At 48.4% G+C, this 23,896-nt stretch overlaps 1 protein-coding gene across 2 annotated transcripts in view; it reads left to right on the top strand.

Annotated features, from left to right (window-relative positions):
• Positions 1-3,322: 3,322 nt before the first annotated feature.
• SLC12A8 (solute carrier family 12 member 8) overlaps positions 3,323-23,896 on the top strand; it is a 135,912-nt gene continuing 115,338 nt past the window's right edge. The window contains exons 1-2 of one of the 2 annotated variants that reach the window (XM_034659809.1): positions 3,323-3,435; positions 4,736-4,830. In XM_034659809.1, coding sequence (XP_034515700.1) covers positions 4,789-4,830 — 42 coding nt within the window. In that variant the 5' untranslated portion in view covers positions 3,323-3,435; positions 4,736-4,788. Of the gene's footprint in view, positions 3,552-4,735; positions 4,831-23,896 lie in introns of both variants that reach the window. The other variant, XM_034659805.1, reaches the window with a different exon arrangement.

Genomic DNA, 23,896 nt, shown 5'->3' with positions numbered 1-23,896 from the left:
CTTTTTCTGTCTCATCTCTTCACCTGGATTAGAGAGGCTGTATTGTGTAGGGGAGAGAGCCTGGTACAGGAACCAGACCTCGGTTCAAATCCTGACTCCACCCTCAGAGCCAGCAAACTTTTCGAGTGTGTGATCTTTTTAAAGAGACATGTCCCAGGGAGGTGCATCACAATGACCGATTGAAAAGAAATATAGATAGATAATAAATTACTTGTGCTCCCTGAGTAATAGATTTCACAACTTCTCATTGTCATTGAAAATTTTAACTGGAGTAGGACACCACTGTGGACAGGATATCTTCTATCCCTTAAGTATTTTAAGAGAGGGGCAAAAACCGTCCCCTGCCAAAACTACTGAGCTGGACATTACAGGGTTTTCAACCTTGGCTGCATCTTAGAATCACCTGAGAAATTAAGAGAAAATGCTGATGCCCAGGCTCCACCCCAGACCTGGGTACTGTTGTTTTCTGAAACCACCCCAGGTGATTGTAAAGTACAGCCTGGGGAGATGACCCCAGACTTGACTCCCCCTCCTGGGACCCTTCCGACTCTGGTTCCAGTTCTGGTACTAGGCTGTGTGGTAATTTTGTGTATATACATATTGACGTCACAATTTAATGTTTTCAACGTCTTTTTACATTTCTATTTTGGTTGACTTTGTCCAAGCTCTGATCCTTCCTCAGGGTTCAGACTTTATGACAAATGAGGTCACTTTTCAGCCTTCACACAGAGAGCAATTCTCAGCACCAACCACTGGAAGGGAAAGAGATGAAGGCGCTTCCTCAGCGGCTAAGCGGGGTCAGAGCCACAGAGCAACAACTTCTCTATTGCGAACTTCAACTTGAGTTGGAGTTGCTACTGAATGGAAAAGAAGTGAGTTTAAGAACAACATTATGATTTTTTTTATGTAACAGTGAAATGAATAAAAATAACCCATTTTTACCTAGGTTGGTTGCATTATGTATTCACTATCTATTGCTGAGTAACAAGTACCCCAAGACCTTGTGACTTAAAAGAACAATAATTTATTATGTCTCATGGTTTCTGTGGTCAGGAATTCAGACAGAGCACAGCAAGGACAGCTTGTCTTTGCTCTATAATGTCCGGGACCTCAGCTGGAAGAACCTGAAGCTGGGGACTGGAATCATCTGGAGGTGGTCTCACATGTCTACTGGTGGGAACGCCCACATGTGGCCTCCCCATGTGGTCCAGACTTCCTTACAACGTGGTGGCTGAATTCCAAGCATAAAGTGCTCCACGAGCAAAGAAGCCAGATGGACTGCCTACTGCTTTTATATTTAATCTAGGAAGTCAAGTGGTGTCGCTTCTATTCCTACTATGGGCTGAGGCACTCACAAAGGTCCGTTCAGGCTCAAGGGTAGGAATATAGACCCCATCTCTTTTGGAAGGAATGTTAATGTTGTATTGTAAGAGCATATGAGATGGGAAATGTTAGTGCAACCATCTTTGGAAAATAGAGTCTGCCCCACATTGTTTGTCTTTTGATTTTCTTATTCATCAATTTTTCAGATTCTAAAAATGATGTGCTCATTGTAAGAAAAAATATCTAATTAAAAATCTAGAATTTGTCAGGGCAAATTTTTTTTTCTTTGCAAATGGTTGGGTTTCTCTCGCTTTAACACGAGGAAAAGAAACAAACATCTGTTCTTAGGTCTGAAAATGCTTATAAGCTTTGAAGGGAACTTCTCATTTAGAAAGTAATGAGTGGCAGAGAGTAGGTGGTTATGAACAGTGGTGTGGATTTCCTTTTCTAATGTTTCTAATTCAGGCTGATATGGAATTGAATGTGGATTCTTCAAAGTTCACACAGACACTTAGAGGGCAGCTCATCAGAAGATGAGGGCAAACAGGAAACTGACTTGGGGCCAAAAAAAAAAAGTGTCATGTGTGATCCCAAAGGGAATAATAAAGATGAGTCTACTGGACATACAGATGTAATGCATGGATATATAGTCGATTGCAATAATCTGACAGTGTCATCCTGCCCACCTATCCATCCTTTGTTTACAGCTGGCTAATGTGTAATTTATTCTGGGAGTCTTCCCTCTTGCAGAGAAGGGTAATTAAAAAACGTCTTTGCTGGGAATGAAGTTCTGACACATTCTACAACATGAATGAACCCTGAGGACATACTTAGTGAAATAAACCAGACGCAGAAAGACAAATATTGTGTGATTCTGCTTCTAGGAAATATCTTGAAGAAGCAAATGCATAGAGATAGGAAGTAGATTAAAGGTTATCACGGGCTGGGGAAGGGGGGGTGGGGAGTTATTGCTTAATGGGTGCAGAGGTTCTGTTTGGGGTGACAAAAAAGATAGCAGTGATGGTTGCACAACAAAGTGAAGGTAATAATGTCACTGAATTGTACTTTTAAAAATGGCCAAAATGGCTCATTTTATGTTATATATCTTTCCACGCCAAAAAAAACCCTTTACTGGAGCAGGAGATGTTGGGGCTCTGTCAGTGTTCCCATGGCTTTGCCTTCCCTTTTGTTTTTAAAAGAACAACCTCTATTTTTAGGGATTTTCACACAAAGGCTCATGTGGGCGTGGGAAGTACTCCCAGCTGCCCTCCTGTTTTCAGAAGCCCACATGGAAGCCTAGCAATTTATTTAAGGATTAGGATATATGCCAGATTGGAAATGGAGATAATTTAATCTCTCTGTATGTTAATTCAGTTTTTTTCTGCAAGCTGGGGCCCTGGAAATCTGACTTCACTTCCTAGGGAAGGCCAGTTCTGAGTCTTGCTAAAGGTGGTGAGGGCAAAAGAATTCCACTTCCTTCGAGTCACCTGATGGGGTAGCCAGCCGCACTTGGGGATCCCCAGAGTGCAGTCTCCTCTCCTGCCCAGAGGCTTCTGCACCCGCCCAGGGGGCCACGGGGCCAGTGTGGAAGTTGCGGGCTCTCTGGCTCCCTGACCTTTGTCACTCTTGTGTGCAGGGTTGGACTCCTATTCCTTAGAACCGCAGTGAATAGGTTAGCGTCCTGTCCCATTTCCCAGGACGGGGCACCTCAGCTGGTGGCATTGAATGGGCCGAGGGCTGCAGAGGCAGTGGCTGGTGGATTCAAGTCTGGGGGCTACTGGAGCCCCCGCTCTCCCCGTAACCCGGCCGGGGGTCCAGATTGCCGTCCCCTCCGCCCAGGCCTGGCAGCTCTGTCCCGGAGCTCGGAGCCCTCCTGGGCGGCGCTAGGTGTGTGGGCCCGACCCCCGGGGAGGGAAATCTCTGCAGTCCCTCCCTCTCCACCTGGCCCCGAGGCCCGTGCGTGCAGGCGTGGCTGGGGTGACGGAGCCCGGGGGGGACCCGCCTCTCCCGCGGGACAGCTGGGACCCGTGCAACGCACACCTGGGCAGCCACGTGGCGGCGGGGCGGGGACGGGGCGAGCCCAGCGCTAGGAGCTCACCGGCCCCGGAGCAGGTGAGGGTGGATGGGGCTGGTGGGCGGGGAGTGCACGAGGTGGTCTTGCGGACCGCTCCTATCTCCGGAGGAGCACTGTCCTGTAGTACGGGGGCCAGGCGCCGCCACCTGCTCAGGTAATCCCCGTCTTTCCCGGGCCAGAGTCCCCTGGTGCGTGTGTGCCCCCGCGCGTCTGTCCTCGGGGACCCGGACACGCGCGCGTCTCCCGTCCAGCCCAGAAGAGGGCTGGTGGGTTCTCCCCAGGGTCCCGAGAGCCAGGTGTGGGGCTGCTCCATGTGGAGTTCGCCGAAATGGGAGCTGACCGAGACGTGAAGGGGTCAGGGCTCCGGCTTCGGAACCTGGGGGTTCTTTTCCGCAGACCAAGAGCCGGAGCTGCGGGGGTCCTCCATCAGGACCTGCTGGTCTGCGCGTGGGCAGCGGGCCGAGAGGCGCGGGGACCTTCCCGGGTCCCCCTCGCACCCTGCTCCGTCTCCGCAGCCCGCCAAATCCTTGCAGTCTTTCTGCCCCCCAACCCCCAACCCTTTTCCTTAGAATACTCCTCGGGGCGCTTTCCCTTCCTCGCCTTCGCTGGCTGCCGGCATTGGTCACGTTCTTCTCACAGGACAATCTCTGCCCGCATACCCCTCCCCTCACTCTCCCTTTCCTCCTCCTTCCAGTGTGTCCAGAGCCCTGTCTCTGTCCCATCCCTATGCTGGGGGAAGGGGGCACAGAAGCGGCGCACAAGGTCCCTGCCCCAAGGAAAGCTGGCTCCGGTGCCAAGGGAAGACTGCTCGTCGGAGGAGAACCGAGCCCTGATGACGATGCTCAGTCCTTTTTCTTTACCTGCCCTCCATTCCCCACCCCTTCTGGCCCTGCTCCAGAGGGGACCCCCAAAAGAACGTCAACTCCCCTCTCCCCCTCTGCTCATGGTCCAGCTACATTCACTCCCCACCTGCAGCCAGTTCTAATGAACCAGTGATGCCCTTGCGGTGGACAGAGGGGTTCACGGCGGTGGGAGAGGAGTGTCCAACTGGGTCTTCAAGGACCGGGCAGCCGCTGCCTCGGACCCCCATACTGAAGGTGCTCAGGGAAAGAAGTCCGGGGGCCGCCGTGGCTCTAGGACAGAAAGGTTGGAGCACAGGGAGCTTCTGAAGGCCGTGGGGGGTATATCTGAGTCCGAAGAAGAAGGGGCTATTTCCAGATGAGGCAGAACAAGGTCCCTTCATCAGTCAGGGCTGTGTCTGGTGTATACAGGAAGGATGGACCATAAGGATGGAGGGAAGAGGAGCCAGCCTGACCAGGGATGGTGTTTACCTTCCAGAGGGGTCTTTCCACCCAGACCGCCGGGACCCCATTTCCAAGAGAACGGACTGGATGTCTCCAGTGCAGGAACTCTTCCATGAGGCAGCCCAGCAGGTAGGCTTGTGTGGTGTGGGGGTCGGGGAGGGAACAAGGGGTCACCAGACAGGGAGTGGAATGGACACATTACAGTACCCTATTTTAAAGGTAATTATCTCAGAAGTTTATTTTGGTATTCTGACTTAATCAAGAAACTATGATGGCCAACTGCTAACCATCTGCGTGCAGAAAATCTTTGGTATTGTTTGTAGTGGATTTTGAATCCTGGGCATCCCTCCCGTGGTAAGCCATGGAGGCTTTCCATGAACAGAGTGAGGACTCACATAATCTAAACTCCTTTTACTATTGAATCAAACCAGTGTAAGAAGGTAAATTTATTTCTGAGTAACTCATATATGCTGAAGCCAAATGTGACAAAGGAGAGACATTAGGGTTTGAAGCCGATGGCCAAGAAAGAATTCTTGAGACATCTTTGGAGCAGAAAGGTGGTTTTATTAAAGCACGGGGACAGGACCTGCGGGCTGAAAGAGCTGCACTGGGATCATGAGGAGTGGCTCATTATGCACTTTCCAGCTGGGAGGGAGTTAGGGATAGTTTCTAAGGAATATGCAAGCAAGGTTTCCAGGACCTTGCGGAGGCTAGCTATCATTGGGAAAGGAAAGGTCATTTATTACCATCTAATAAAACCTTAGTCATGAGACCCTTCAGATATATACCCACCATACATGGGGTGGGCTGTAGGCTTGAGGGGGTGTTGATCGCCAACACGTATCTTGGGGGGTTTAGAAATAAAGGAAATTTCTAAAGGGATTTTTACATGTTAAAGTAGACTTACAGGATCCTGGGGGGTGGAGGTTTGAGCTAGGATTGTCTTCTGCCCTTAGCAAGGTATTAACACCGAGGCAGCTGAGTCCCTAGGGGAATGTCACTCTGCCTGTTTCAAGGACTTGTTAACGGGGTGTAGTAAGAAAACTTAATAATTTTCTTCTGCCTTGGTTTTCCACATCAAAATGGATTTCTGGATTTCCTGATGGCTGCAGGTTCTTTTTTCTTTTCTCCTTCCCCTGTTGATCATTAGTTATAGTAAATATCCAACACAGCTATGGAATTGAAGTGGCCCTCTGCAGAAATACAGAGAACCCCTTAAAAGGTAAAATGCCGTGCTTCGGTGTTTATCAGGAAACTGCACCAGTCTTTGCTGGTGAAGGATCACTGAGCCTTGCAGTTTTCACTGTCCCTTGGATTTCTCTCATACTTCGTAGAGAAGGGCAGGAGGGTTTCTGGCATAAAGGGAGGAATGAGCCTGCCGAGAGGGGGGAGAATCAACTCAAGGCCTCACACGATTGCAAGAGAGCAGGCTCCAGAACCTGGGTGTCCGGAACCAAAGCACAGAGGCCGGTGAGGCAGATGGGGTTCTAAGTGGGTGGGGGAATCCAAACGGGCCAGTTGCTCCCTCTTCAGGTTTACAGGTACATGGGGAAAATGCAGCATGGTGGCCGGCAGGTGGGGAGTACCCAGCACAAGGTCCTGCCCCTCTTCTCCCAGGCAGGCCCTGGGCTGTAGCCCACTCATACTCTGCTCCTCACACCCAGCCCTGGAAGTTTCCATGCTGCTGAGGAGTGAGGGACTGGAGACTTGGCATAGCTCGTCAAAGCTGTTTCAGCATGCCCACCCAGAGCTGTTCTCTCCTGGGTGGAAAGGCCCGTGGCCCTGTTCTTAGTGTGGCCGAGGACCCGTAGAGAGGCCTTGGTTAATCACGGGTCTTACGTTTTATTTAGCTTGACCAGCTTCTCACCATATCTCCCATGTGTTTTCTTTGGCTGCGTGAGACTGCACATGAGTGTTTACACGTGTTATTTGTGGGCCACTTCCGAAATAATGGCTGCTGTGATAGGCATGAAAAAGATACCCAGATGGAAAACTTGAGGCTCTTGTCCCCAGGAGCCCCAAAAAAGAGACAGGTTAGACATTCTTGGTTCCGTCTGTGAGAGGGACCTGTGGAGGCTCAGCTGCAACCCTCTCTCCCACGTTGTAAACCTTCAGTGGCTCCCTGTGGCCACCACCTAGAGTTCAACGCCTTAGCCGTGGCCCTGCACAGGCTGACCCTGCCGCACTTTCCAGCCTGCATCTTCTTTGTGCCCACACTGCATTCTCCAGGCACCGTGCTTGTGGCTTTCCCCTTCGGTGGTCCTTGCTGATACGTCCCACTCAGCTGATTGGTCCCCGGACCCTCCAAGTACCCAAGGCAGCGCCTGGCGTGTAAGTGGACGACGTCTGTTAGTTGACTAACCGAATCCACAAGCGGTAGATCGCCAAATGCAAGTTCAGTTGCCACAAGAGAGGCTTGCTTTTAAAACTGTGGTGGATGCAAGGCCCCGGTATTACCTCTCTCTCAACACGGAGGGAGCGGACAGTGCTCCCCATCAAGGCCTTTGCTGTTCACTGTCTACACACATTTGAAACCCACCCCTTTCCTCTGTCTCCCTGCACTGTTTTGTCCGGGGCACCATTTTTGGTTTGGGTGATTCATAACCTCCTAACTTCTTTTTTTTTTTTTTTAATTTTTAAAGATTTTGTTTATTTATTTGAGAGAGAGAGAGAGAAAGCACAGGCAGGGGGAGGGGCAGGGGGAGGGGCAGGGGGGAAGGGAGAAGCCGACTTCCAGCTGAGCAGGAAGCCTGATGCGGGGTTCCATCCCAGGACCCTGAGATCATGACCTGAAGTCAGACACTTAACTGACTGAGCCACCCAGGTGCCCCTACCCTCCTAACTTCTTTCTCCACATCGCTGCTTAAATGATCCTTTCCTAAAGCATAAATCTGTGCATTCACCTCCTTTGCTTAAAGCCCCTCAGTGGCTTCTCCCTGCCCTCAGAATTCAGCTCCAACTCCTCATCCCGGCCCCCAGGGCCTCCCGTGATCTCAGCTCCCCTGCTCGAGCTGCAGGCTCTCCCCCCTGCACTTACTGTGTGGCGTGGAAACAAGCTGTTTCTTTCCTATCTCCCCGGAGGCCGTGAACTCCTTATCCAGGTCTTCGGTGCCTGCCGTCGTGCCCAGCATGTAGGAGGCGCTCCGTTAGTGCTCGTTCTGTTTGTGGAGCCCACGGGGCTGCCCACTGGGCTGCCGTTGGCAGTGGGTGCTCAAGTATCGTGGAAGTAGAGCGTACACGTGGTGAACCTAGGAACCACGGCCCAGGTTCGGCGGGGGGCACTTCCTACGGAATGAGCGTTTAATGTTGCCTCACCTCACTTAATCTGCACAACCACATTCTGGAGGGAATAGGATAATTTGGGTGGGACAGATGAAAAAGCAGAGCCATTTGGAACCCAGGTGTGCTTGTTGGCAAGGCCTCAGCTTTAATCCTTTCTGCTCTTTGCCCCCCGCCCTGGTGGTGGAGCAGAGCCATTCAGATGGTAAATCAGAGGCCTGCGTGGAGAACAGGTAGCAGTTTGGGTTGTTAACATGTATGAAGCTGACCTCTGGGAGTGGCTGGCCCTCCAGAAGTTTCCTGAACCTTCTTCTACCTTTATTCTAGCCTTGGGAGTCAGGCATTCTGCTAAGAGCTTTGAGAACACAAGAATAAGAAAGCAGCCCCATGCCAGATCCTTTGGTTCGGATCTGCTCTTCTCTTAGTCACTGTGACCGGAAAGTAGCTCTCAAGAAATCTGGCCGGAGTGGGGATGCGTGTGAGTGAGGTGGAGAGGTGAGTGGGTGGGTTCTTGGTTCTGCTTTAATTGTCTTGAGATCAGAGGGAGTAGCTCTCTCTGTGTGTGTGTGTGTGTGTGTGTGTGTGTGTGTTGATCAGTACTAAGTGGACCAGCTGAGAAGAGGCTGTAATAGTGTGGTGGTCAAGGGTGCTGACTGTCACACTTTGTGACCTTGGTACAAGTTATTGAACTTAGGGAAGTTTCTATTTCCTCACCTGTAAGATGGCTGCAGTAATACAAGTTACCCTAGGGAGTTACAAGATTAAAAGAGATAATTCGAGCTCACGCTTTCTCTCTCAAATAAATAAAAATAAAATCTTAGAGAGATAATTCATGTAAATATTCAGTATAGTGCTTGGTTCATAGTAAGAAGCCAGTAAATGTTGGCTAATAATAAAACTAAGGTGAGGCGTCTGTATTTGTTCCATATTGTAGTGATAGAAGTAAACAGAAAGTTCAGTGGGGAGCCGATGCAGGACTCAGCACAGCCAAGACCTAAGTCCCAAATCCAGGATTATTCCAATGGCTGAAACCAGAATGTGGTACCTTGTCCGGGACAACCTGCTGGGCGGGTGTCCACTGAGGAGGGTGGGACACTTTCTAGACCTAGATGGGTGCAGAGTGGCTTGAGAATGTGTGTGTGTGTGTGTGTGTGCATGTGCGCGCGTGTGTTTGAGAACCTGGGGAGCCTCTGGCAGGAACGAGTCTTGCTTGGGGACGCCCTGTTCTCGGGCACTTGGCTAACGTGAGGTGTGGTTCGGCGGTGGACTTCAACCTGATAGGCTGGGTTCCAAATTTTGACTATGCCATTGGATGTGCTGGGGCCTTGGCAAGTTATTCAGGGCTCCCTGTCTGCTTCCACAACTGTGAGATCGGGACGGAGTACCTGATTTTCAGGCTTTTACGCCGTATGTGGAAGGATCGGGCCCAGAGCCTGTCACATGGCGAGCCGTAAATACTGTGTGTGTTCAGCGGCTGGCGGACGCAGACTTCTCGCTGAAGCCCAGTAGAGCACACTGTTTGTGAAGCACGGGCCCGGGAAGCCAAGGAGCCGCTGGAGCCGGAGGGAGGGCAGTGGAAGGCTGACAGCCTTATACCCCATGCTTGTCCCCGCCAGTCCCTGGACAGAGAGGACTGTGGTGGCGGATATGGGGTGTCAGGAAGGTTAAGCCGGCAGGAGAAAGCAGATAGCCTGCAGGGAGAGATGGCAGGTCGACGTGCTGGGTGAAGTCTGTTGTCCAGCAAGATCAAGCACCTTTAGCATTAGGAATAGTGAGGAAATCCAGCTCCGCTTACCAGGTATTTACTGAGTGCATATGATTGCCGGGATCCCCAACAATATCTCTAGCTGGAGATCTTAAAACTGAAATCTCGGGGCACCTGGATGGCTCAGTCGGTTAGCATCTGCCTTCAGCTTAGGTTATCATCCCGGAGTCCTGGGGGTCAAGCCCCGAGTTGGGCTCCCTGCTCAGTGGGGAGCCTGCTTCTCACTCTCCCTCTGCTGCTGCCCCTGCCTGTGCTCTCGCTCTTGCTCTCTCTCTCTCAAATAAATAAAATCTTAAAAAAAAAAAATCTAAAAAAACCCCACCCAAACAAACCTGAAATCTCTTAATTACTATGGAATAAGGAATGCCTCCAACTAATCTGAGGTTCTTGTCTCCCTTCTCCCAGCGTTGGATGGTCTCCAGAGAAGCCTAAAGGGAAGCTGGGTCATGCAATGGGCTGTAAACAAGTCACCCAAAGCTGCAGATTAGCTCGTATAAAGGACTTGTAGTCTTTCTTCCCTGTCTAGCCTTCTTCCGAAAACCTGGCTCCTGCAGGAGGGAGGCCATGAGGACCCCTTTCTAGGAAATCTGGGTGCTGAAGTCTGGCTGGCGTGAGCTAATCATGCGGGAAAAGAGCCCGATGCACACCCAGCAAGTCGGTGCCCCGGTAGAGCCGCGGCTGCTGGCCTACGTGTGGGAGGACGTGCTTCCAGGCTGGCTTCCAGGGGGTGAGGCACGCTGGCCCCGACCGGGCCCCAGCATTGCCTGACTTCCTTGCCCTCCCTTTCCCTTCTCTGTCCTCTCATCCCTTGCTCTCTTCCTCAGTTCAGTGGCTTCCCTAGGTTAGCTTAGGATGGTGAGAGTAAAGAAGAGGGTCTGGTCAAGCTGTGGGACACGGGCGAACAGGGAGGTGTAGCACCAGCAAGAGAGGCAGAGGGGCCCTGAGAAACCTCTGGCCCAGCCCCCTTGTGCAGCATGTCAAGAAACAAGGCCAGAGGTGTTGAACGACCTGTCCTAGGACACATGCGAAGAGTGGCAGAGATAGGCTGGAACCACAAGTGTGACTGGTAATACAGCTCGCGATTGAGTTTAATGTATCCTGTCTCTAGGTTATAATATTGTTTTGCGCGCCGGTGTCAGGCTTCATTGCAAAAGCTTTGCACTTGTTTTCTGTGCCCCCATTAGCCAGGGTACCGTTAAGAACCGAATTTGCCATGCATTTGCCAGGCCTGGTTTGGAATCTTTAAAAGCCAATGTGCAACATGAGCCTTGGTGGCCACATGGGAGGTTATAGGGTATTGCTGTATTAGTATGTAGAGAACTTCAGAATAAAGGGAACTTCAGATAAAACCACCCTGGGGTGCCTGGGCGCTCAATTGGTTAAGTGTCTGCCTTTGGGTCAGGTCATGATTCTGGGGTCCTGGGATAGAGCCCCACATTGTCGGGCTTCCTGCTCAGTGGGGAGTCTCCTTGTCCCTCTCCCCGCCTTCCCCAACGCCCCCCCACTTGTGTGCGCTCTCACTCTCAAATAAATGAAAAATAAAATCTTAAAAAAAAAGACCACCCTCCCCCAGGCTAGGCGTGTGGGGTGCGTGTCTTTATAATAAGCACCTGTGACCAACAAAGAATAACCAGCCCCTAAAAAGGAAGTAAACCACTGAAGGTGTTATCAATAGAGATGGGTTAAAAGGGTCTAAGTTTTCTGGTTAGCTTTCTATAAAGACCAACCCTAACGGCCCTTGCTGGCAACCCTATCCGGACCCCTCACACTCTTGTGAGTTTTTTCTGTATCCTCAATTAATAAACTTCTATTGCTTTACTCAAAGAAAGAAAGAAAGAAAGAAAAAGAAAAAAGACAAAACTGCCCTGTTAGCCCCTCCTTTTACAGAAACTGAGGCCTGGAATGCTTGGATGGAAGAGAAGAACTCACATCAGGGGTCCCTGGACCATGATCCCTCCCTCCCTCCCAGTTTTTGTAGAATGTGAAACTTGGCTGAATTCAGAGGTTGTCTTTAGTTAAAAGGTACAAATTATACATACAAAATTAGGTATAATCTTTGGAAGGGACTCCATGCAGGTGAAGGGTCTTCACTTGCCAAGCTTCACTGCCAAGCCACCACCTTTTTCTGGACAGAACCAACTTTTGGAGATGGCAGAAGGGAAGAGGCTTATGGTCGTGGAATCTGGGAGAGAAGAAGGGGCACAACTGGTTCTCAGGGTTGAGTCTGAGGCTCAGGGTTGAGTCTGAGGCTTTCGTGTGGACATAGTCACCCTTCCTGCTCCCTCCTCTTTGTTGTTCTCCCTTTCTGTTTTATAGCCCTGTTCACAACTCCCCAAATGACAGTTGAACCAAAAATGCTGCCTGTTTGTAAAAAGGGGAATGGAGGCATTTTATGAATGAAGGCGTCCTTGAAACTGGAGTGAAAGTGACTCTTCACTGAAATGAATTAAGTGAGATCCCGCCTCATTTGTACCCGCAGGACCTTCATTTATGGAGGGGGTTGAGTGATGACGTGAAGAGGCCAATGACGTTGAAGGAATTTACTACTTTAATTTCCCAAAAGAAGTGGGGTGGGGATCCCATGCCACTCACGGCCACAGGGGAAGCATCAGGTTCTGGTCAAGAGGCAGGAGCAGGAGCAAGGGGACAGCCTAAGCCACAGCTTTATTGGGCTTTCCATGGGAAAAGCGGGGCAAGGGAGTTTTCGATTGGCTGGTTGGAATAGTTGTGGTGGGCTTCGGCCTATAGGGGTGTTCTCTAGTTGCCTACTGCCTGGCCCTGGGATGGTCTAGGCAGGGGAAACATTGGCTTGGCATGTGAGGATTACATAGAAAGGGGTGATTTGGGGGACAGACTCAGAATTAGTTGGTTTGCATATGAAAGACATGCTCCTGGCCAGCCCTCCTGGCCAGTCTCTAAGAATTGGTTAATCCTGGGGTGGGGGGTGGAGGTCAATCTTTCTTCAGCACGCAAGATTTTTAAGATGTTATAATATAAGATATAGAAAAGAAAAAAAAAACATGATTGATACATTCTGCCTAGCTGTGAATGGATTGGCTAGGAGACTTTAAAACTTCTTAGGGTACCTTTTATCCCTGGCCAGATACAGAAAAAACACAGTCCTTGCCATCTTTTAATAGATTGGGGCTTGCAAGGAGAATCCTACTGACACTGAAGCACTATTCTTGTAATTTGAGGAAGGTGCCACTAGGTGGTGCTTACACCCTGGTCTGGCCTGGTGGAACGTCTTGACTTCCTATGGGATGATTATTTTTCCATTCCTCTCATCCTTTCTCTGACCAGAAAGTGTTTCATCGGGATAACAATTTAAACACGGGATGCTTCTATATTCACAGAACAATATTAAATAATTGTAGTAAGATTTAAAGAAATATACATACCCAAGTATAATTATCTTTTTTGCTCTTCAATCATTATCAAGTATAAAAGAATCTGTTTCTTAACATTTTTTTTCTGAGTTTTAATATCTAATCAAAGGACTACGGCGATTGTAGTGATGGTGGTGCGCTTTCGGTTAGTTTGGCAAAAGTCTTCCACAGGTAACACCTTTGCAGGCTTTGGTGCATTTCCAAGAAGATAATGTTTCCACTTCCCAGGAGAAAGGTCCTATTTACATTTCCTTTGTTTTTAGTTTGGTGTGTGACTGTTTTCTTCTTCACAGGCATAAAGAAAGAAAAAGATAGTGGTGTAAAAACCCCTGGTCTATGTAAAAAAAAAATCCGTGTGCTTTTCCTAAACAGTCCCTGTAAGCAGTTATAGGACTTAGGTGCTTTCTGATGAACTGCAAGGTGGTGGGGGCCACACAGCCCTCACTAATGGTATGTCTGATGCAGATGAGAAATTTGCTCTAACGTGAATCCCAGTGTTTACAGAATTTAACTTAAAGCAGAACGCCCCGACTCAGTAATTTTCCCTGTTTATTTTAGGTAATTATCAGTCAAGAGCAACACAAAGCAAAACCAAATTATAATTTCTCTTAAAAGATACACACATTGTAAGAACAGACATTAATTTTATGAAAGGCTTCACTCTCTTTAAGTATCCCATCCATCCAACACATTTAAACTGTGATTCAAACTATGGGCTTCTCCTGGTGCTGAAAAAAAATGAAGTTGAGTTAAAAACAGGATTACTAACTCTAGGTCAACACAAAAACCCATTCTATTTTAAAAATACTTCTAATAATGTGATAATTTTTTCTTTACATAAAAAAAGTTAGTATTTTTATCGCAGAAGTACTCCATGCGTGCACTAAAAAACAATTCAAATGATTGAAAATGGTATAAAATTAAAAGCCTTCACCCACCCTTTCCAGGGACATTCACTGCTTATGGTTTCTGGTTTTCATTTCCTTTAAGTCGTATATTTGTACCTCAATTTCTTGACCAAGTTACCCATGTATTAATCATTTACTTATTGCTTCCTGAGCTGAAAAAAAAAAAAAAAAAGCCTTGGCACGTTTACTCTTCCATCCATTTCTTCATTTTGTTTCTCATTTTTTTGTTAGTTGGATTATTATTTTTACATTGTCCACATTTGTAGTGGTTGGCTATAAAATTTAAAATGCAGAAATAGCATTTACAACAGTGAGATGTGTGTGTTTAACTGAATCACCAAGTTATGTAATTGGACTTGTAGAGAAGAAAACGTCATATTAAGTCATTAAAGATTTGCTGTTCTGAGCGACAGGGTCTTCATTTCTTTCATGGTTCCTTTCTTTCTTCTGGCTCCTGTGTGACTACAACCCTTCCTTCCTTCCTTCCTTCCTTCCTTCCTTCCTTCCTTCCTTCCTTCCTTCCTTCCTTCCCTCCCTCCCTCCCTCTCTCTCTCCCAAAAGATTTTATTTATTTGAGAGAGAGAGAGAGAGTGCATGAGCAAGGTGAGGGAGAGGGAGAAGCAGACTCGCTACTGAGCTGGAAGCTTGAACTGACATGGGACTTGATCCCAGGACCCTGGGATCATAACCTGAGCCAAAGGCAGATGCTTAACCAACTGAGCCACCCAGGAGGCTCAACTAAGCTGTTTCTTATGTCGTATGCCACCCTGTCTTGTGATTCTCATCTTTTGGGTGACAGTAATTTTTTCACATATGAACCAGTGATTGTAAATTACTCTTGCCTTGTCTCGCTGTAGAACTGCAGGAGGGCAACTTTTTGTCATGTATTTGAAAAACGATACTTAGAGCAGATGGAAGGCAGGAGCACACAGGCAGACCCAGCTCTCTTCTATCAGACCAGACATTAGAATCATCTGCAAAACGTACAACAAGGCCTCTTTTCATTAAATGTTTTTGTTTTGGACAGTAGTTATTTTTCATGAGAACAGGGCATTTATTTGAACAGATAATGAGGTTATTACTATGCTATTTAAATGATGAATATTTTAAAATATTTCCCTTTAAATTTCTGATATGGTAAATATTGATAGATATAACACACATAAACAAAAACCCTTTGGGGTCCTCAATGATGTGGGAAACAAAGACAAAAAAAAAAAATTAAATCTCCTTACTGCCTATAGCCCACTGACAAGTCCTTGAAACAGAGTGACCTTCTTCTAGGAACTCAACTGCCTTGACGTTACTGCTTTGCTAAGGGGAGAAGGCAATCTTAGCTTAACATTATCCTGACCTCCAGGATCCTGTAAGCCTACTTTAACATATAAAAATTCCTTTGCAAACTAACTTTTATCTCTACTCCTCAAGATATATGCTAGCAATCATCCTCCAAGCACATGGCCCACCGATACACATCTGAAGGGTTTCATTACTAAGTTTTTACTAGACAGTAATAAATGATTTTTCCTCTTTTTTTTTTTGAAGATTTTCTTTATTTATTTGAGAGACAGAGCACATAAGCAAGGAGAGGGGCAGAAGGTGAGGGAGAAGCAGACTCCCCACTGAGCAAGGAGTCTGATGCGGGGCTTGATCCCAGGACTCTGGGATCATGACCTGAGCTGAAGGCAGATGCTTAACCGACTGAGCCACCCAGGCGCCCCAATAAATGACTTTTCCCAACAATAGCTAACCCCCTCAAGGTCCTTGAAACCTTATTTCCAAATTCCTTAGAAACTTAGGGCTATCCCTAACCCCGTCCCACCTTGAAAGTCTGTACTTGCCACCCCTTGCAACCCCAGTGCAGCTCTTTCTGCCCACGGGTCCTGTCCCCATGCTTTAATAAAACCATCTTTTTGCACTGAAGACATCTCAGAATTCTTTCTTGACATTCGTTCCGAACCCCCACATTTCCACATCACTCAATCATTTTAAAGGGGCCTTGAAACCGGACAGTTTGAGAACAGCTGCTCTAGGGATTAAGTGTACCTTTCAAACTTGCCACAGTTTATTTAGAGTTAATGCTGTATCACTTCCATGTACGATGTAGGAACTGAGCAAACACAGAGACCCTTTCCTCACTCCCCCCTTGGGTGCCGTAAGCGCCCTATATGTTACTTCCACACACACAGGAAAAAGCCTTTAAGATCACATGATGCCCAGTGGATGCCCTGCCCACGTCCACACCCTGGACTGCTAACTGGCTCTGAACTCGGAGCTTCTCAGGTTCCTTGGAAGACGGCTCTTCTCTCTCGGCTGCACTGCTTCTCCCTCCTTCGCTTTTTCTTCCCCCTCCAAGCCCGTGTGTAGGAATTTTCTCAAATGTCTGATCTATTGGTGGCCCTTGTTCTTTTCTCCCTTCCAGTTATAAGTATAGTTTTATACTTAAAAAAAAAAAACCCACATCTTTTCTGTCATTTTATGGTAACTTGGAAGGCACAGAAGTGCTTTTTCTGCCCTCGTAAAAGAGGTGCCTGATGATTTCCTAAGCGCGTTTCATTCATTCAGTCGGCTAGCTCACATTTAGTAAAAGTCAGTTTCGTGTTGGGCACAAGAGCGTACAAGCTATTTTTTTTAAATAAGTGTCTGGGCTCCTTGCGTAAAATATAGCTTTTGTTGAACTTATTATTTATGTATTTTAAAAATTTTACCATGTTGTTAAAACTTCACGGTCATAGAAAGTTGCAATAGAACAAAGAATGCCCATATATTCTTTTGTTTTGTTTTGTTTAAGATTTTATTTATTTGAGAGACAGAGCATGAGAGCAAGTGGACAAGCCAGGGGGAGGGGCAGAAGCAGACTCCCCACTGAGTGCAGAGCCCCTGTGTGGCCTGTGCTGGGTGGGGCTCGATCCCAGGATCCTGAGATCATGACCTGAGCCAAAGTCAGACGCTCGCCCGGCTGAGCCACCCAGGCGCCCAAGCCCAAGAATGCCCTATATTCTTGACTCAGATTTACCATTTGTTAACATTTTGTCCTTTGGATTTATCCCTAGTATGTTCTCTCTGTATGTTTCTATTCCATTTGTGTATATGTTTGTCTATATATTCTAATATATTTTCTCTGTTTTTCCCCTAAGCCATTTGAAGGTAATTTGTACACATCATGTACCCCAATCCATGAATTCTTCAGTGTGTGTTTCCCCTAAGAGCAAGTATTTTCTTTTACCTAGCCAGAGTATATTTGTCGAGATCAGGAAATGTGACTTTGGTACATCCTATTACCTAGCCCTCGGTTCCACATTCCGGTTTTGCTGGTTATCCCTCACATCCTATGGCATCTCTCCCCGGGCCCGGGGCCTCCGGTCCAGGATGACACATTGCACCTAGTTATCCTGTCTCTACTCTTCTTTAATCTGCGACTGTTCCTTAGCCTTTCCTGGTCTTTCATGACATGTTTTGAAAAACACAAGCCGGTTATTTTGTAGAATATCCCTGAGTTTGGGACATGAGCGCTCACGATTAGATCTGTATTTTTGGCGGAAATATCCTAGAAGCGATAGTTGTGTTCTTCTCGAGAAGGTACAGGATTTCCGTCTGTCCCATTATTGGTGATGCTAACTTTGGTTACTTTTTAAGGTGGTGTCTGCTAAGTTAATCCACTCTAAAGTTACTGATTTTCCCTTTGTAATGAATAAACAATTTGTTGGGGCTACTTTGAGACTATGGAAATACCCTGTCCCTCATCAGCCTTTCACCCACTGGCATGAGCAGCCGTGGATGATTCTGGACAGAATCAGTTATGGCTGTGGTGGCTGCAAAATGGTGATTCTTCTGACACCATCACTCCTTCTACGGACGTTAGTTGGTGTTCTTCCGTAAAGAGGCATTTCCCTTCTTCCTCATTTTAATTTATTCATTTATTTATGTCTGTATGGACTCAGATTCTTATTTTATTACATAAATATCCTATTGCTATTATTATTTTGATGCTTGCATGAGCCCAGAGTTGGCCAGTGGGGCCCCTTCAAGCTGGCTCCTATGTTCTATTGTCATAGCCTCACCTTTTTTTTTCTTTTTCTTTTTTTTTTTTTAGCAGCCCTTTCTTTCTTTCTGGCACAAAATATTCCGGGCTCATTTTGTACTTTCTCTTCCCCAGCCCTGAATCAGCCATTTCTCCAAAGGAAGGGTCTTGATTCCTGAAAGTGAGGGAAGGTATTAAAAGACCAAGGTCTGGGTGCTAGGTTTGTTGATGGCTACGGGGGTGTCTGTTTACAGAGCCTTCAGGTGGGCAGAGAGAAGGAATGTAGACACACACGCACACATATCCAGTTCTGTATTTTTCTACCTATATTAAAAACCACAAATCAGAAGGGGGAATGGAGCATGAGAGACTATGGACTCTGGGAAACAAACTGAGGGCTTCAGAGGTGAGGGGGGGTGAAGGAATGGGATAGGCCAGTGATGGGTAGTAAGGAGGGCACGTATTGCATGGTGCACTGGGTGTTATACGCAACTAATGAATCATCGAACTTTACATCAAAAACCAGGGATGTACTGTATGGTGACTAACATAATATAATAAAAAAACATTAAAAAAAACCCCACAAATTGAAACGGAAACTTCTCATTCCATTCCATCACCCCAGGGGTCATTCTTCCCCTCATCCCTCTTTCTTTAGTTGTAACTCCCTTCTCCGACAGTGAGAAGCTTCTCTCTCATATACATTTACTTCTTTCCTCAGTCCTACAATTCACAGAAAGTGGAGTTAGAATTGATAACTCCTACCCCTGTAAACAAAACAAAACAAAACACCAAAACCCTTTCTATCTCGAATTTAGTGTTTGTAGTCCTTTTTGTCTTTAGACTGAGAGCACACAGACAAAGAACTATGTTCAAAAGTTCTTCTGGTTCATTCTTTTCCCACCTTCAGTGTGGTTATGTTATTCGTTTGAAATACAGTTAGGCCGACTTGTTTCTCTTTGCAGTCTAATTTTTCTCTCATCCTTGTTGATCTGATTTGACTTGAAGTATGCAAAACATTAATGTGATTCCGAAAGTCAGAACTACTCAGCACATAGCAGTTCTTAAACAGATACGATATTGGCTGATCCGCAGACGCACGCAGAAGGGTAAGATTCTGCAGGTGATTTTTAGCTGGTTTGCCTGTTACTGAGGGAGGGCGTTAGGGTCCGTGGTGCCCCTCGTGATGTTAAACTCAAGTAGACTTTCCAGTGGCAGCCTGAGTCCTGCAAGGAAGGCTCTTCCCTTTTGCCAAGGAGGCTGGGAAGGGCAGGGGACGGTCTTGTTTAGGTGGCTGCGGCATCGCTGCCGTGGGCTCCCGCCATTTCCGGGATGGTATCAGGTGCGCAGAGCACTGTGTCTCCGGGCTCGGTGCCCCGCAGGCGGAGTGGCCACGCTGGGGAAGGATCTGCTGTGTGGTCCTGGGAGGCAGGACCACCGGCAATCGATGTTTGCATGGAGTCTGAGGGTCTTGCGGCTCTGGGGTCTCGGCAGGGCTGTGAGCAGGTGGTGCCTTGGGAGAGTCTCAGCCTTGGACAAGGAGTAGGGTGCAGAGGCATGGAAAAACCACAGAGCAAGCATGCAGAAACTACTGTAAGACCTTGGCTTTTGAACTAGCTCTGTAGAGAGGAGACCCACATTGCCACGAAAGTCTCACATTTCTAGCAATGCTTGAATCAATATTGATCAAAGGTGCGGCCCAGGTTCGAATCCAGAGAAATCAGACTTTGACCCCTCCAGACGGGTCCTTCCCTCCTCTACGGCAGGGCCATTTCAATGCCTTGCGTCGGTCTGGGTGACAGAACCCTCCCTGGCTGTCCCTGCTGGAGGGGGCTGGCTCTCCCAATGCTGGCCCAGACCAGGGCTTGGGAGGGCAGCTTTCAGGGCTGAGCTACAGAGCAAGGATTTCCCTGAAACATGACGACAAGATAGGTGGGGAAGATGGAAAATGCATGGTCCAGAAGCTGTCTTTTCTTACTCTTCCTCCCAACTTCCCTGAGGGGACCTTCACCCACATTGAAAATCATTTGGTGTGCTTCCTGCTTATAAAAAGCGTCCACAATTATCAGCTCATCTAAACTGCACAGAAACCCACGCGGCAGGTTAGTGGCTGTCCGCATCTTTCGCGGGCACTGCAGGTGGGCCCTGGCCCACGACCCCTGCCCGGCTCCTGCCCGCCGGCCGTCCGGAGCCAGAGGGAGGCAGCACCCACTCCGCCCACTGGTCAGCGGTGGCTCGCACCTGCTCTGATGCGTAATTAAGAAATAATTAGCTTTCCGAAGGCAAACTGCTGGCTCCTGTGTGTGTATTCCAGGCAGAAGCGGGCTCTGCGGATGTACTTTGGGGGGAAGGGACAGGCCTTGTCTTGCTCTGACCCTCTCCTGACCTGAGTGGGCAGAAGCAGAGCTTCTCACCTAGTGTCTTTTCCTCCCGCTGCCAGAAGCGAGAGAAGGCGTCATCTCACGTGTCACGTGTGTTCCTGAAGGCCCGACAGGTGGCCTGCTGGAGGCGGCTGCGAAAGGCTCCTTCCTGGGCAGGAGCTTGGATCCTGCGGTGGCAGACCTTTCCTCTCTCCCTCTGCTCAGTGTGCCGCATGCAGGAAGCCGAGTGTTCCCGCCTCTCCGCACATTTCAGGGACAATTTCCCTGCCTTTCTAAATGCCCTGCTCAAGTGTGGAGATTCTTGAGTCAGAGGAGAAAGACGCCTCTCTCTGATCTAAGGCACCCAGCAGGCAGTCGTGGTGTTGCCAGTGTGGGGTGCAGGCCCCTGGGCTCGGAGGCCAAGGCCTGGCGTCTTTCCGGTCCTGGGAGCAGAGGAAGGAAAACAATTGCCATGAGCAGCACGAAGGTGGATGTGCCCCGGGACCCTGCCAGGTTTGTCCCTGCCAGGCTGTGGGGGGGGGGGCTCAGGAAAGATAGGCACTGACCCCCATTCTGAGGGGTTTTGTTTCTTACTCTTTGTCTTCTTTCTTAGTCTCCACCCCTGCTTCCTAGTCGCCTCCACGTCAGGCATGGTCACTTCCCTTCCACTTGGCCTGTTACGTCTGTGTCAGAGAATGTTGGGTGAGACTTTAGTTATTCTGGAATTGATGACTGGGACCCAAATCTGAGGACAAGGGGATTCTAAGAAAGTTTTCAATAGCTGGGACCAGACTTCTCCCCTGGGGGCTTGACAAGGCAGGCCAGAACTAGAGTGGCTCACCGGTGGGCCAGGCAGCCCTGGCCATCATGACACACCTCGGCCCAGCCCAGCTGGAGCAGCTTGCTGTCTCAGCTGATGGGCAGGAATTGGGCTGTCACCTGTGTCACTTACCGTGGAAGAAATAAGGAAGATGTTCAGCTGCAGAGACCTGTAAAGACTGAGTGGAATTCTCAGGTGTTCATCTATTTCCAAGGAGACATGGGCAGTGTAGTGGGTGGTCACTTCTCATGGCTCTGAGCCATGTCAAGAGCCCCCAGGATTGAACCCCTTAGGCCAGAGTGAAGATGGGATTCAGAGGAATGATAGTGACGTGCCTCCAAATCAGTGGCATTTCTCTTGTCAATGGACAAAGCCACAGACAGAGTATCTTCTGCATGTGGCACCACCAACCGCAGCTTGAACGGACCTGGTCCCAAGGCCATGGATCAGTAGCCAGTGTCCCGGGCAGGCAGCCCCTCCGTTCTGTCTGGTGAGCTGTGGCATTTCTCCTTCCTAGCCGGGCCCAGCTTCCCAGAGCCTGGCTACTCTCACACCTACTCCACTGGGCACGCGGTGCCAGAGCTGCAGGCTCCTGGGAAAGATGAGCCCTTCCTAAGTCTCCTCCAGGAAGACGGATTACCTGGCCCGTCCTCAGGCATCTGCAGTGTGGGGGGATTGCAACTCTGCCCAGATCACTGGAAGCACAGGATTCGTCTTCAGGCTGCCTCCCAGCTCAGCCCGCTGTACGGAAATTATTTCCCCCAGATCGTGAACCTGTTAGTGCCAGTCTTGCAAGTGAAAAAACCCGTCCCCACAGAGAAGAAATCTGTTCTTTTACTGAACTCTAATTTCAAGAACAGAATTCCTTTTTTTCTAAACCTGCTTATGGTTTTCTACTGTGAATCTAGACAGTCTAGAGACAGGAACATCCTCTTCCCTTTTCACCATCAAAGGGGACTGGGTCAGGAACAAGTTTCTGTTCTCCCGAAAAGTATGTATTTCCCTTCAGTGGCACCCGTGTCCCACGGCAGGGCTTCAGAAATTCAGTAAATCCCCAGCGTTTGAAATGGTTGAAACTGCAGTTCAGGGATGGGGACCACTGAGGCCCACCTGCTTGTTCATTTCACCCTCCCTGCACCCACTGTCCCCCCACTTACAAGTCACAGTCCTCTTACCCTCCACCTGCAGGTCTTTCAAACCAAGACTGCCCACGTGGTATCCTATGGGGTTGTCTCGTTTTGTCGACTGAGTGGAACTACCAGGAGCAGCCTGCAGCTTTCTAGCCTTACCCAGACTGTGGTCAACTTCACTTCTACCTCTACCGAAAACAAAATGAAGGCGGGGTGGGTAAGACCATAGAGAAAGGGTTGAGGCTGGGCATGCCTTGCGTCCTTAAAGTCTGGAAGGAAGCTGGAAGCCTCAGAAGACCCTCATAAATGAAACACTTTCGCTTGGAAATTTTGATGCTTCAGTTCTAAAAAAAGTGATTCCAAACGGAATTGCTGAGAAATCTAAGAACTAACTTATTGGAAGTTAGTTAGCAAACTGCCCCATCCTAAGCTGGGCCTAGAATAAGTTCTGTGTCCCGAGCGTTTCTGAGATGCATGAGTTTCCGTCTGCCTCACTCTGAGGCTGAGAACTCTGGCATCTGACACCCCACAGATGTTCATCCGGACTTTGGCAACACCTTACAGCCTTCCACAGGGGCCCAGCTGGCTTCTACAAACAATGTAACCTTTCCTTTAGCTATCTAACTGTTAAGTGACATCTGGGAACTCTTAGCTTTTTTTTTTTTTTCCTGGCACAAAGCTGTTGGGGCCACCCATGTGGATCCCCACAGCATCTCAGGCAAATTGGAGGTGAAAGACAAGACTTGGTCCTTGACATGGCAGCAGGACCTCCCTGCAAATGGTTCCAGAGAAAATGACAGATTTCTCCAAATCATCCATTTCTCCAGTCTGGCGGACAGCCTTATGTCCAGCGTGAGTGTGGCACTTAGTCCAGGGCAACCACAGAGGCCCCGCTGTCAGTGTTGCCCATCACAGCACCCCACTTGCTCCTGTGTAATAGCTCAGAGGCTGAATTATAAGACTATTTTTTTAGATTAAAAAAAAAAAAAGAGCTCAGAGCTGGTCCAATTGTCACCTGCCATAATCCCAGCTATTTTACCTCCTCGTTCCCCCAGTGATAGAAATGACTGGGTAGAGGGGCAAAGGGAGAGTCTGTGAGTCACAGTAGGGCATATCTAAGATGGGAAGGGATTCCTTACCTTCCCATAAAGGAGGGAGTTGGGTGTGAGCTTCCAGAGTGTGGGGGAGAAGCTGATATTCTATTCTCCTGTTTGATGTCTGTTTGGGCTGCAGACCCATGGCTCTGCCCTCAGCCTGTCTGAGCAGGAGCAAAGGGGAACTGGAAAAAGCTGGCAGGGCAGAGAGAGAGCAGGGTTGTGGAATAGCCAGTTGTGTTATTGTGATTTATAGTAAGAAATATATATTTGGCTTTTATCCCCATTCCCTGGCATAGGGCTCCTAAAACCCTTGGGATTTCCTTAGAGATAAGAGTGATAAGGGTATCTGGATATTCATAACAATCTCCTTTCAAACACGACTGGGTTTATGTCAATAAGGTGACTTTTGGAAAGCACCTAAGGTTG

This window comes from Ailuropoda melanoleuca, chromosome 1, assembly GCF_002007445.2.
Source record: "Ailuropoda melanoleuca isolate Jingjing chromosome 1, ASM200744v2, whole genome shotgun sequence".
In the NCBI taxonomy this organism is placed as follows: domain Eukaryota; kingdom Metazoa; phylum Chordata; class Mammalia; order Carnivora; family Ursidae; genus Ailuropoda; species Ailuropoda melanoleuca.
This window is presented reverse-complemented; position numbering and strand designations above follow the sequence as displayed.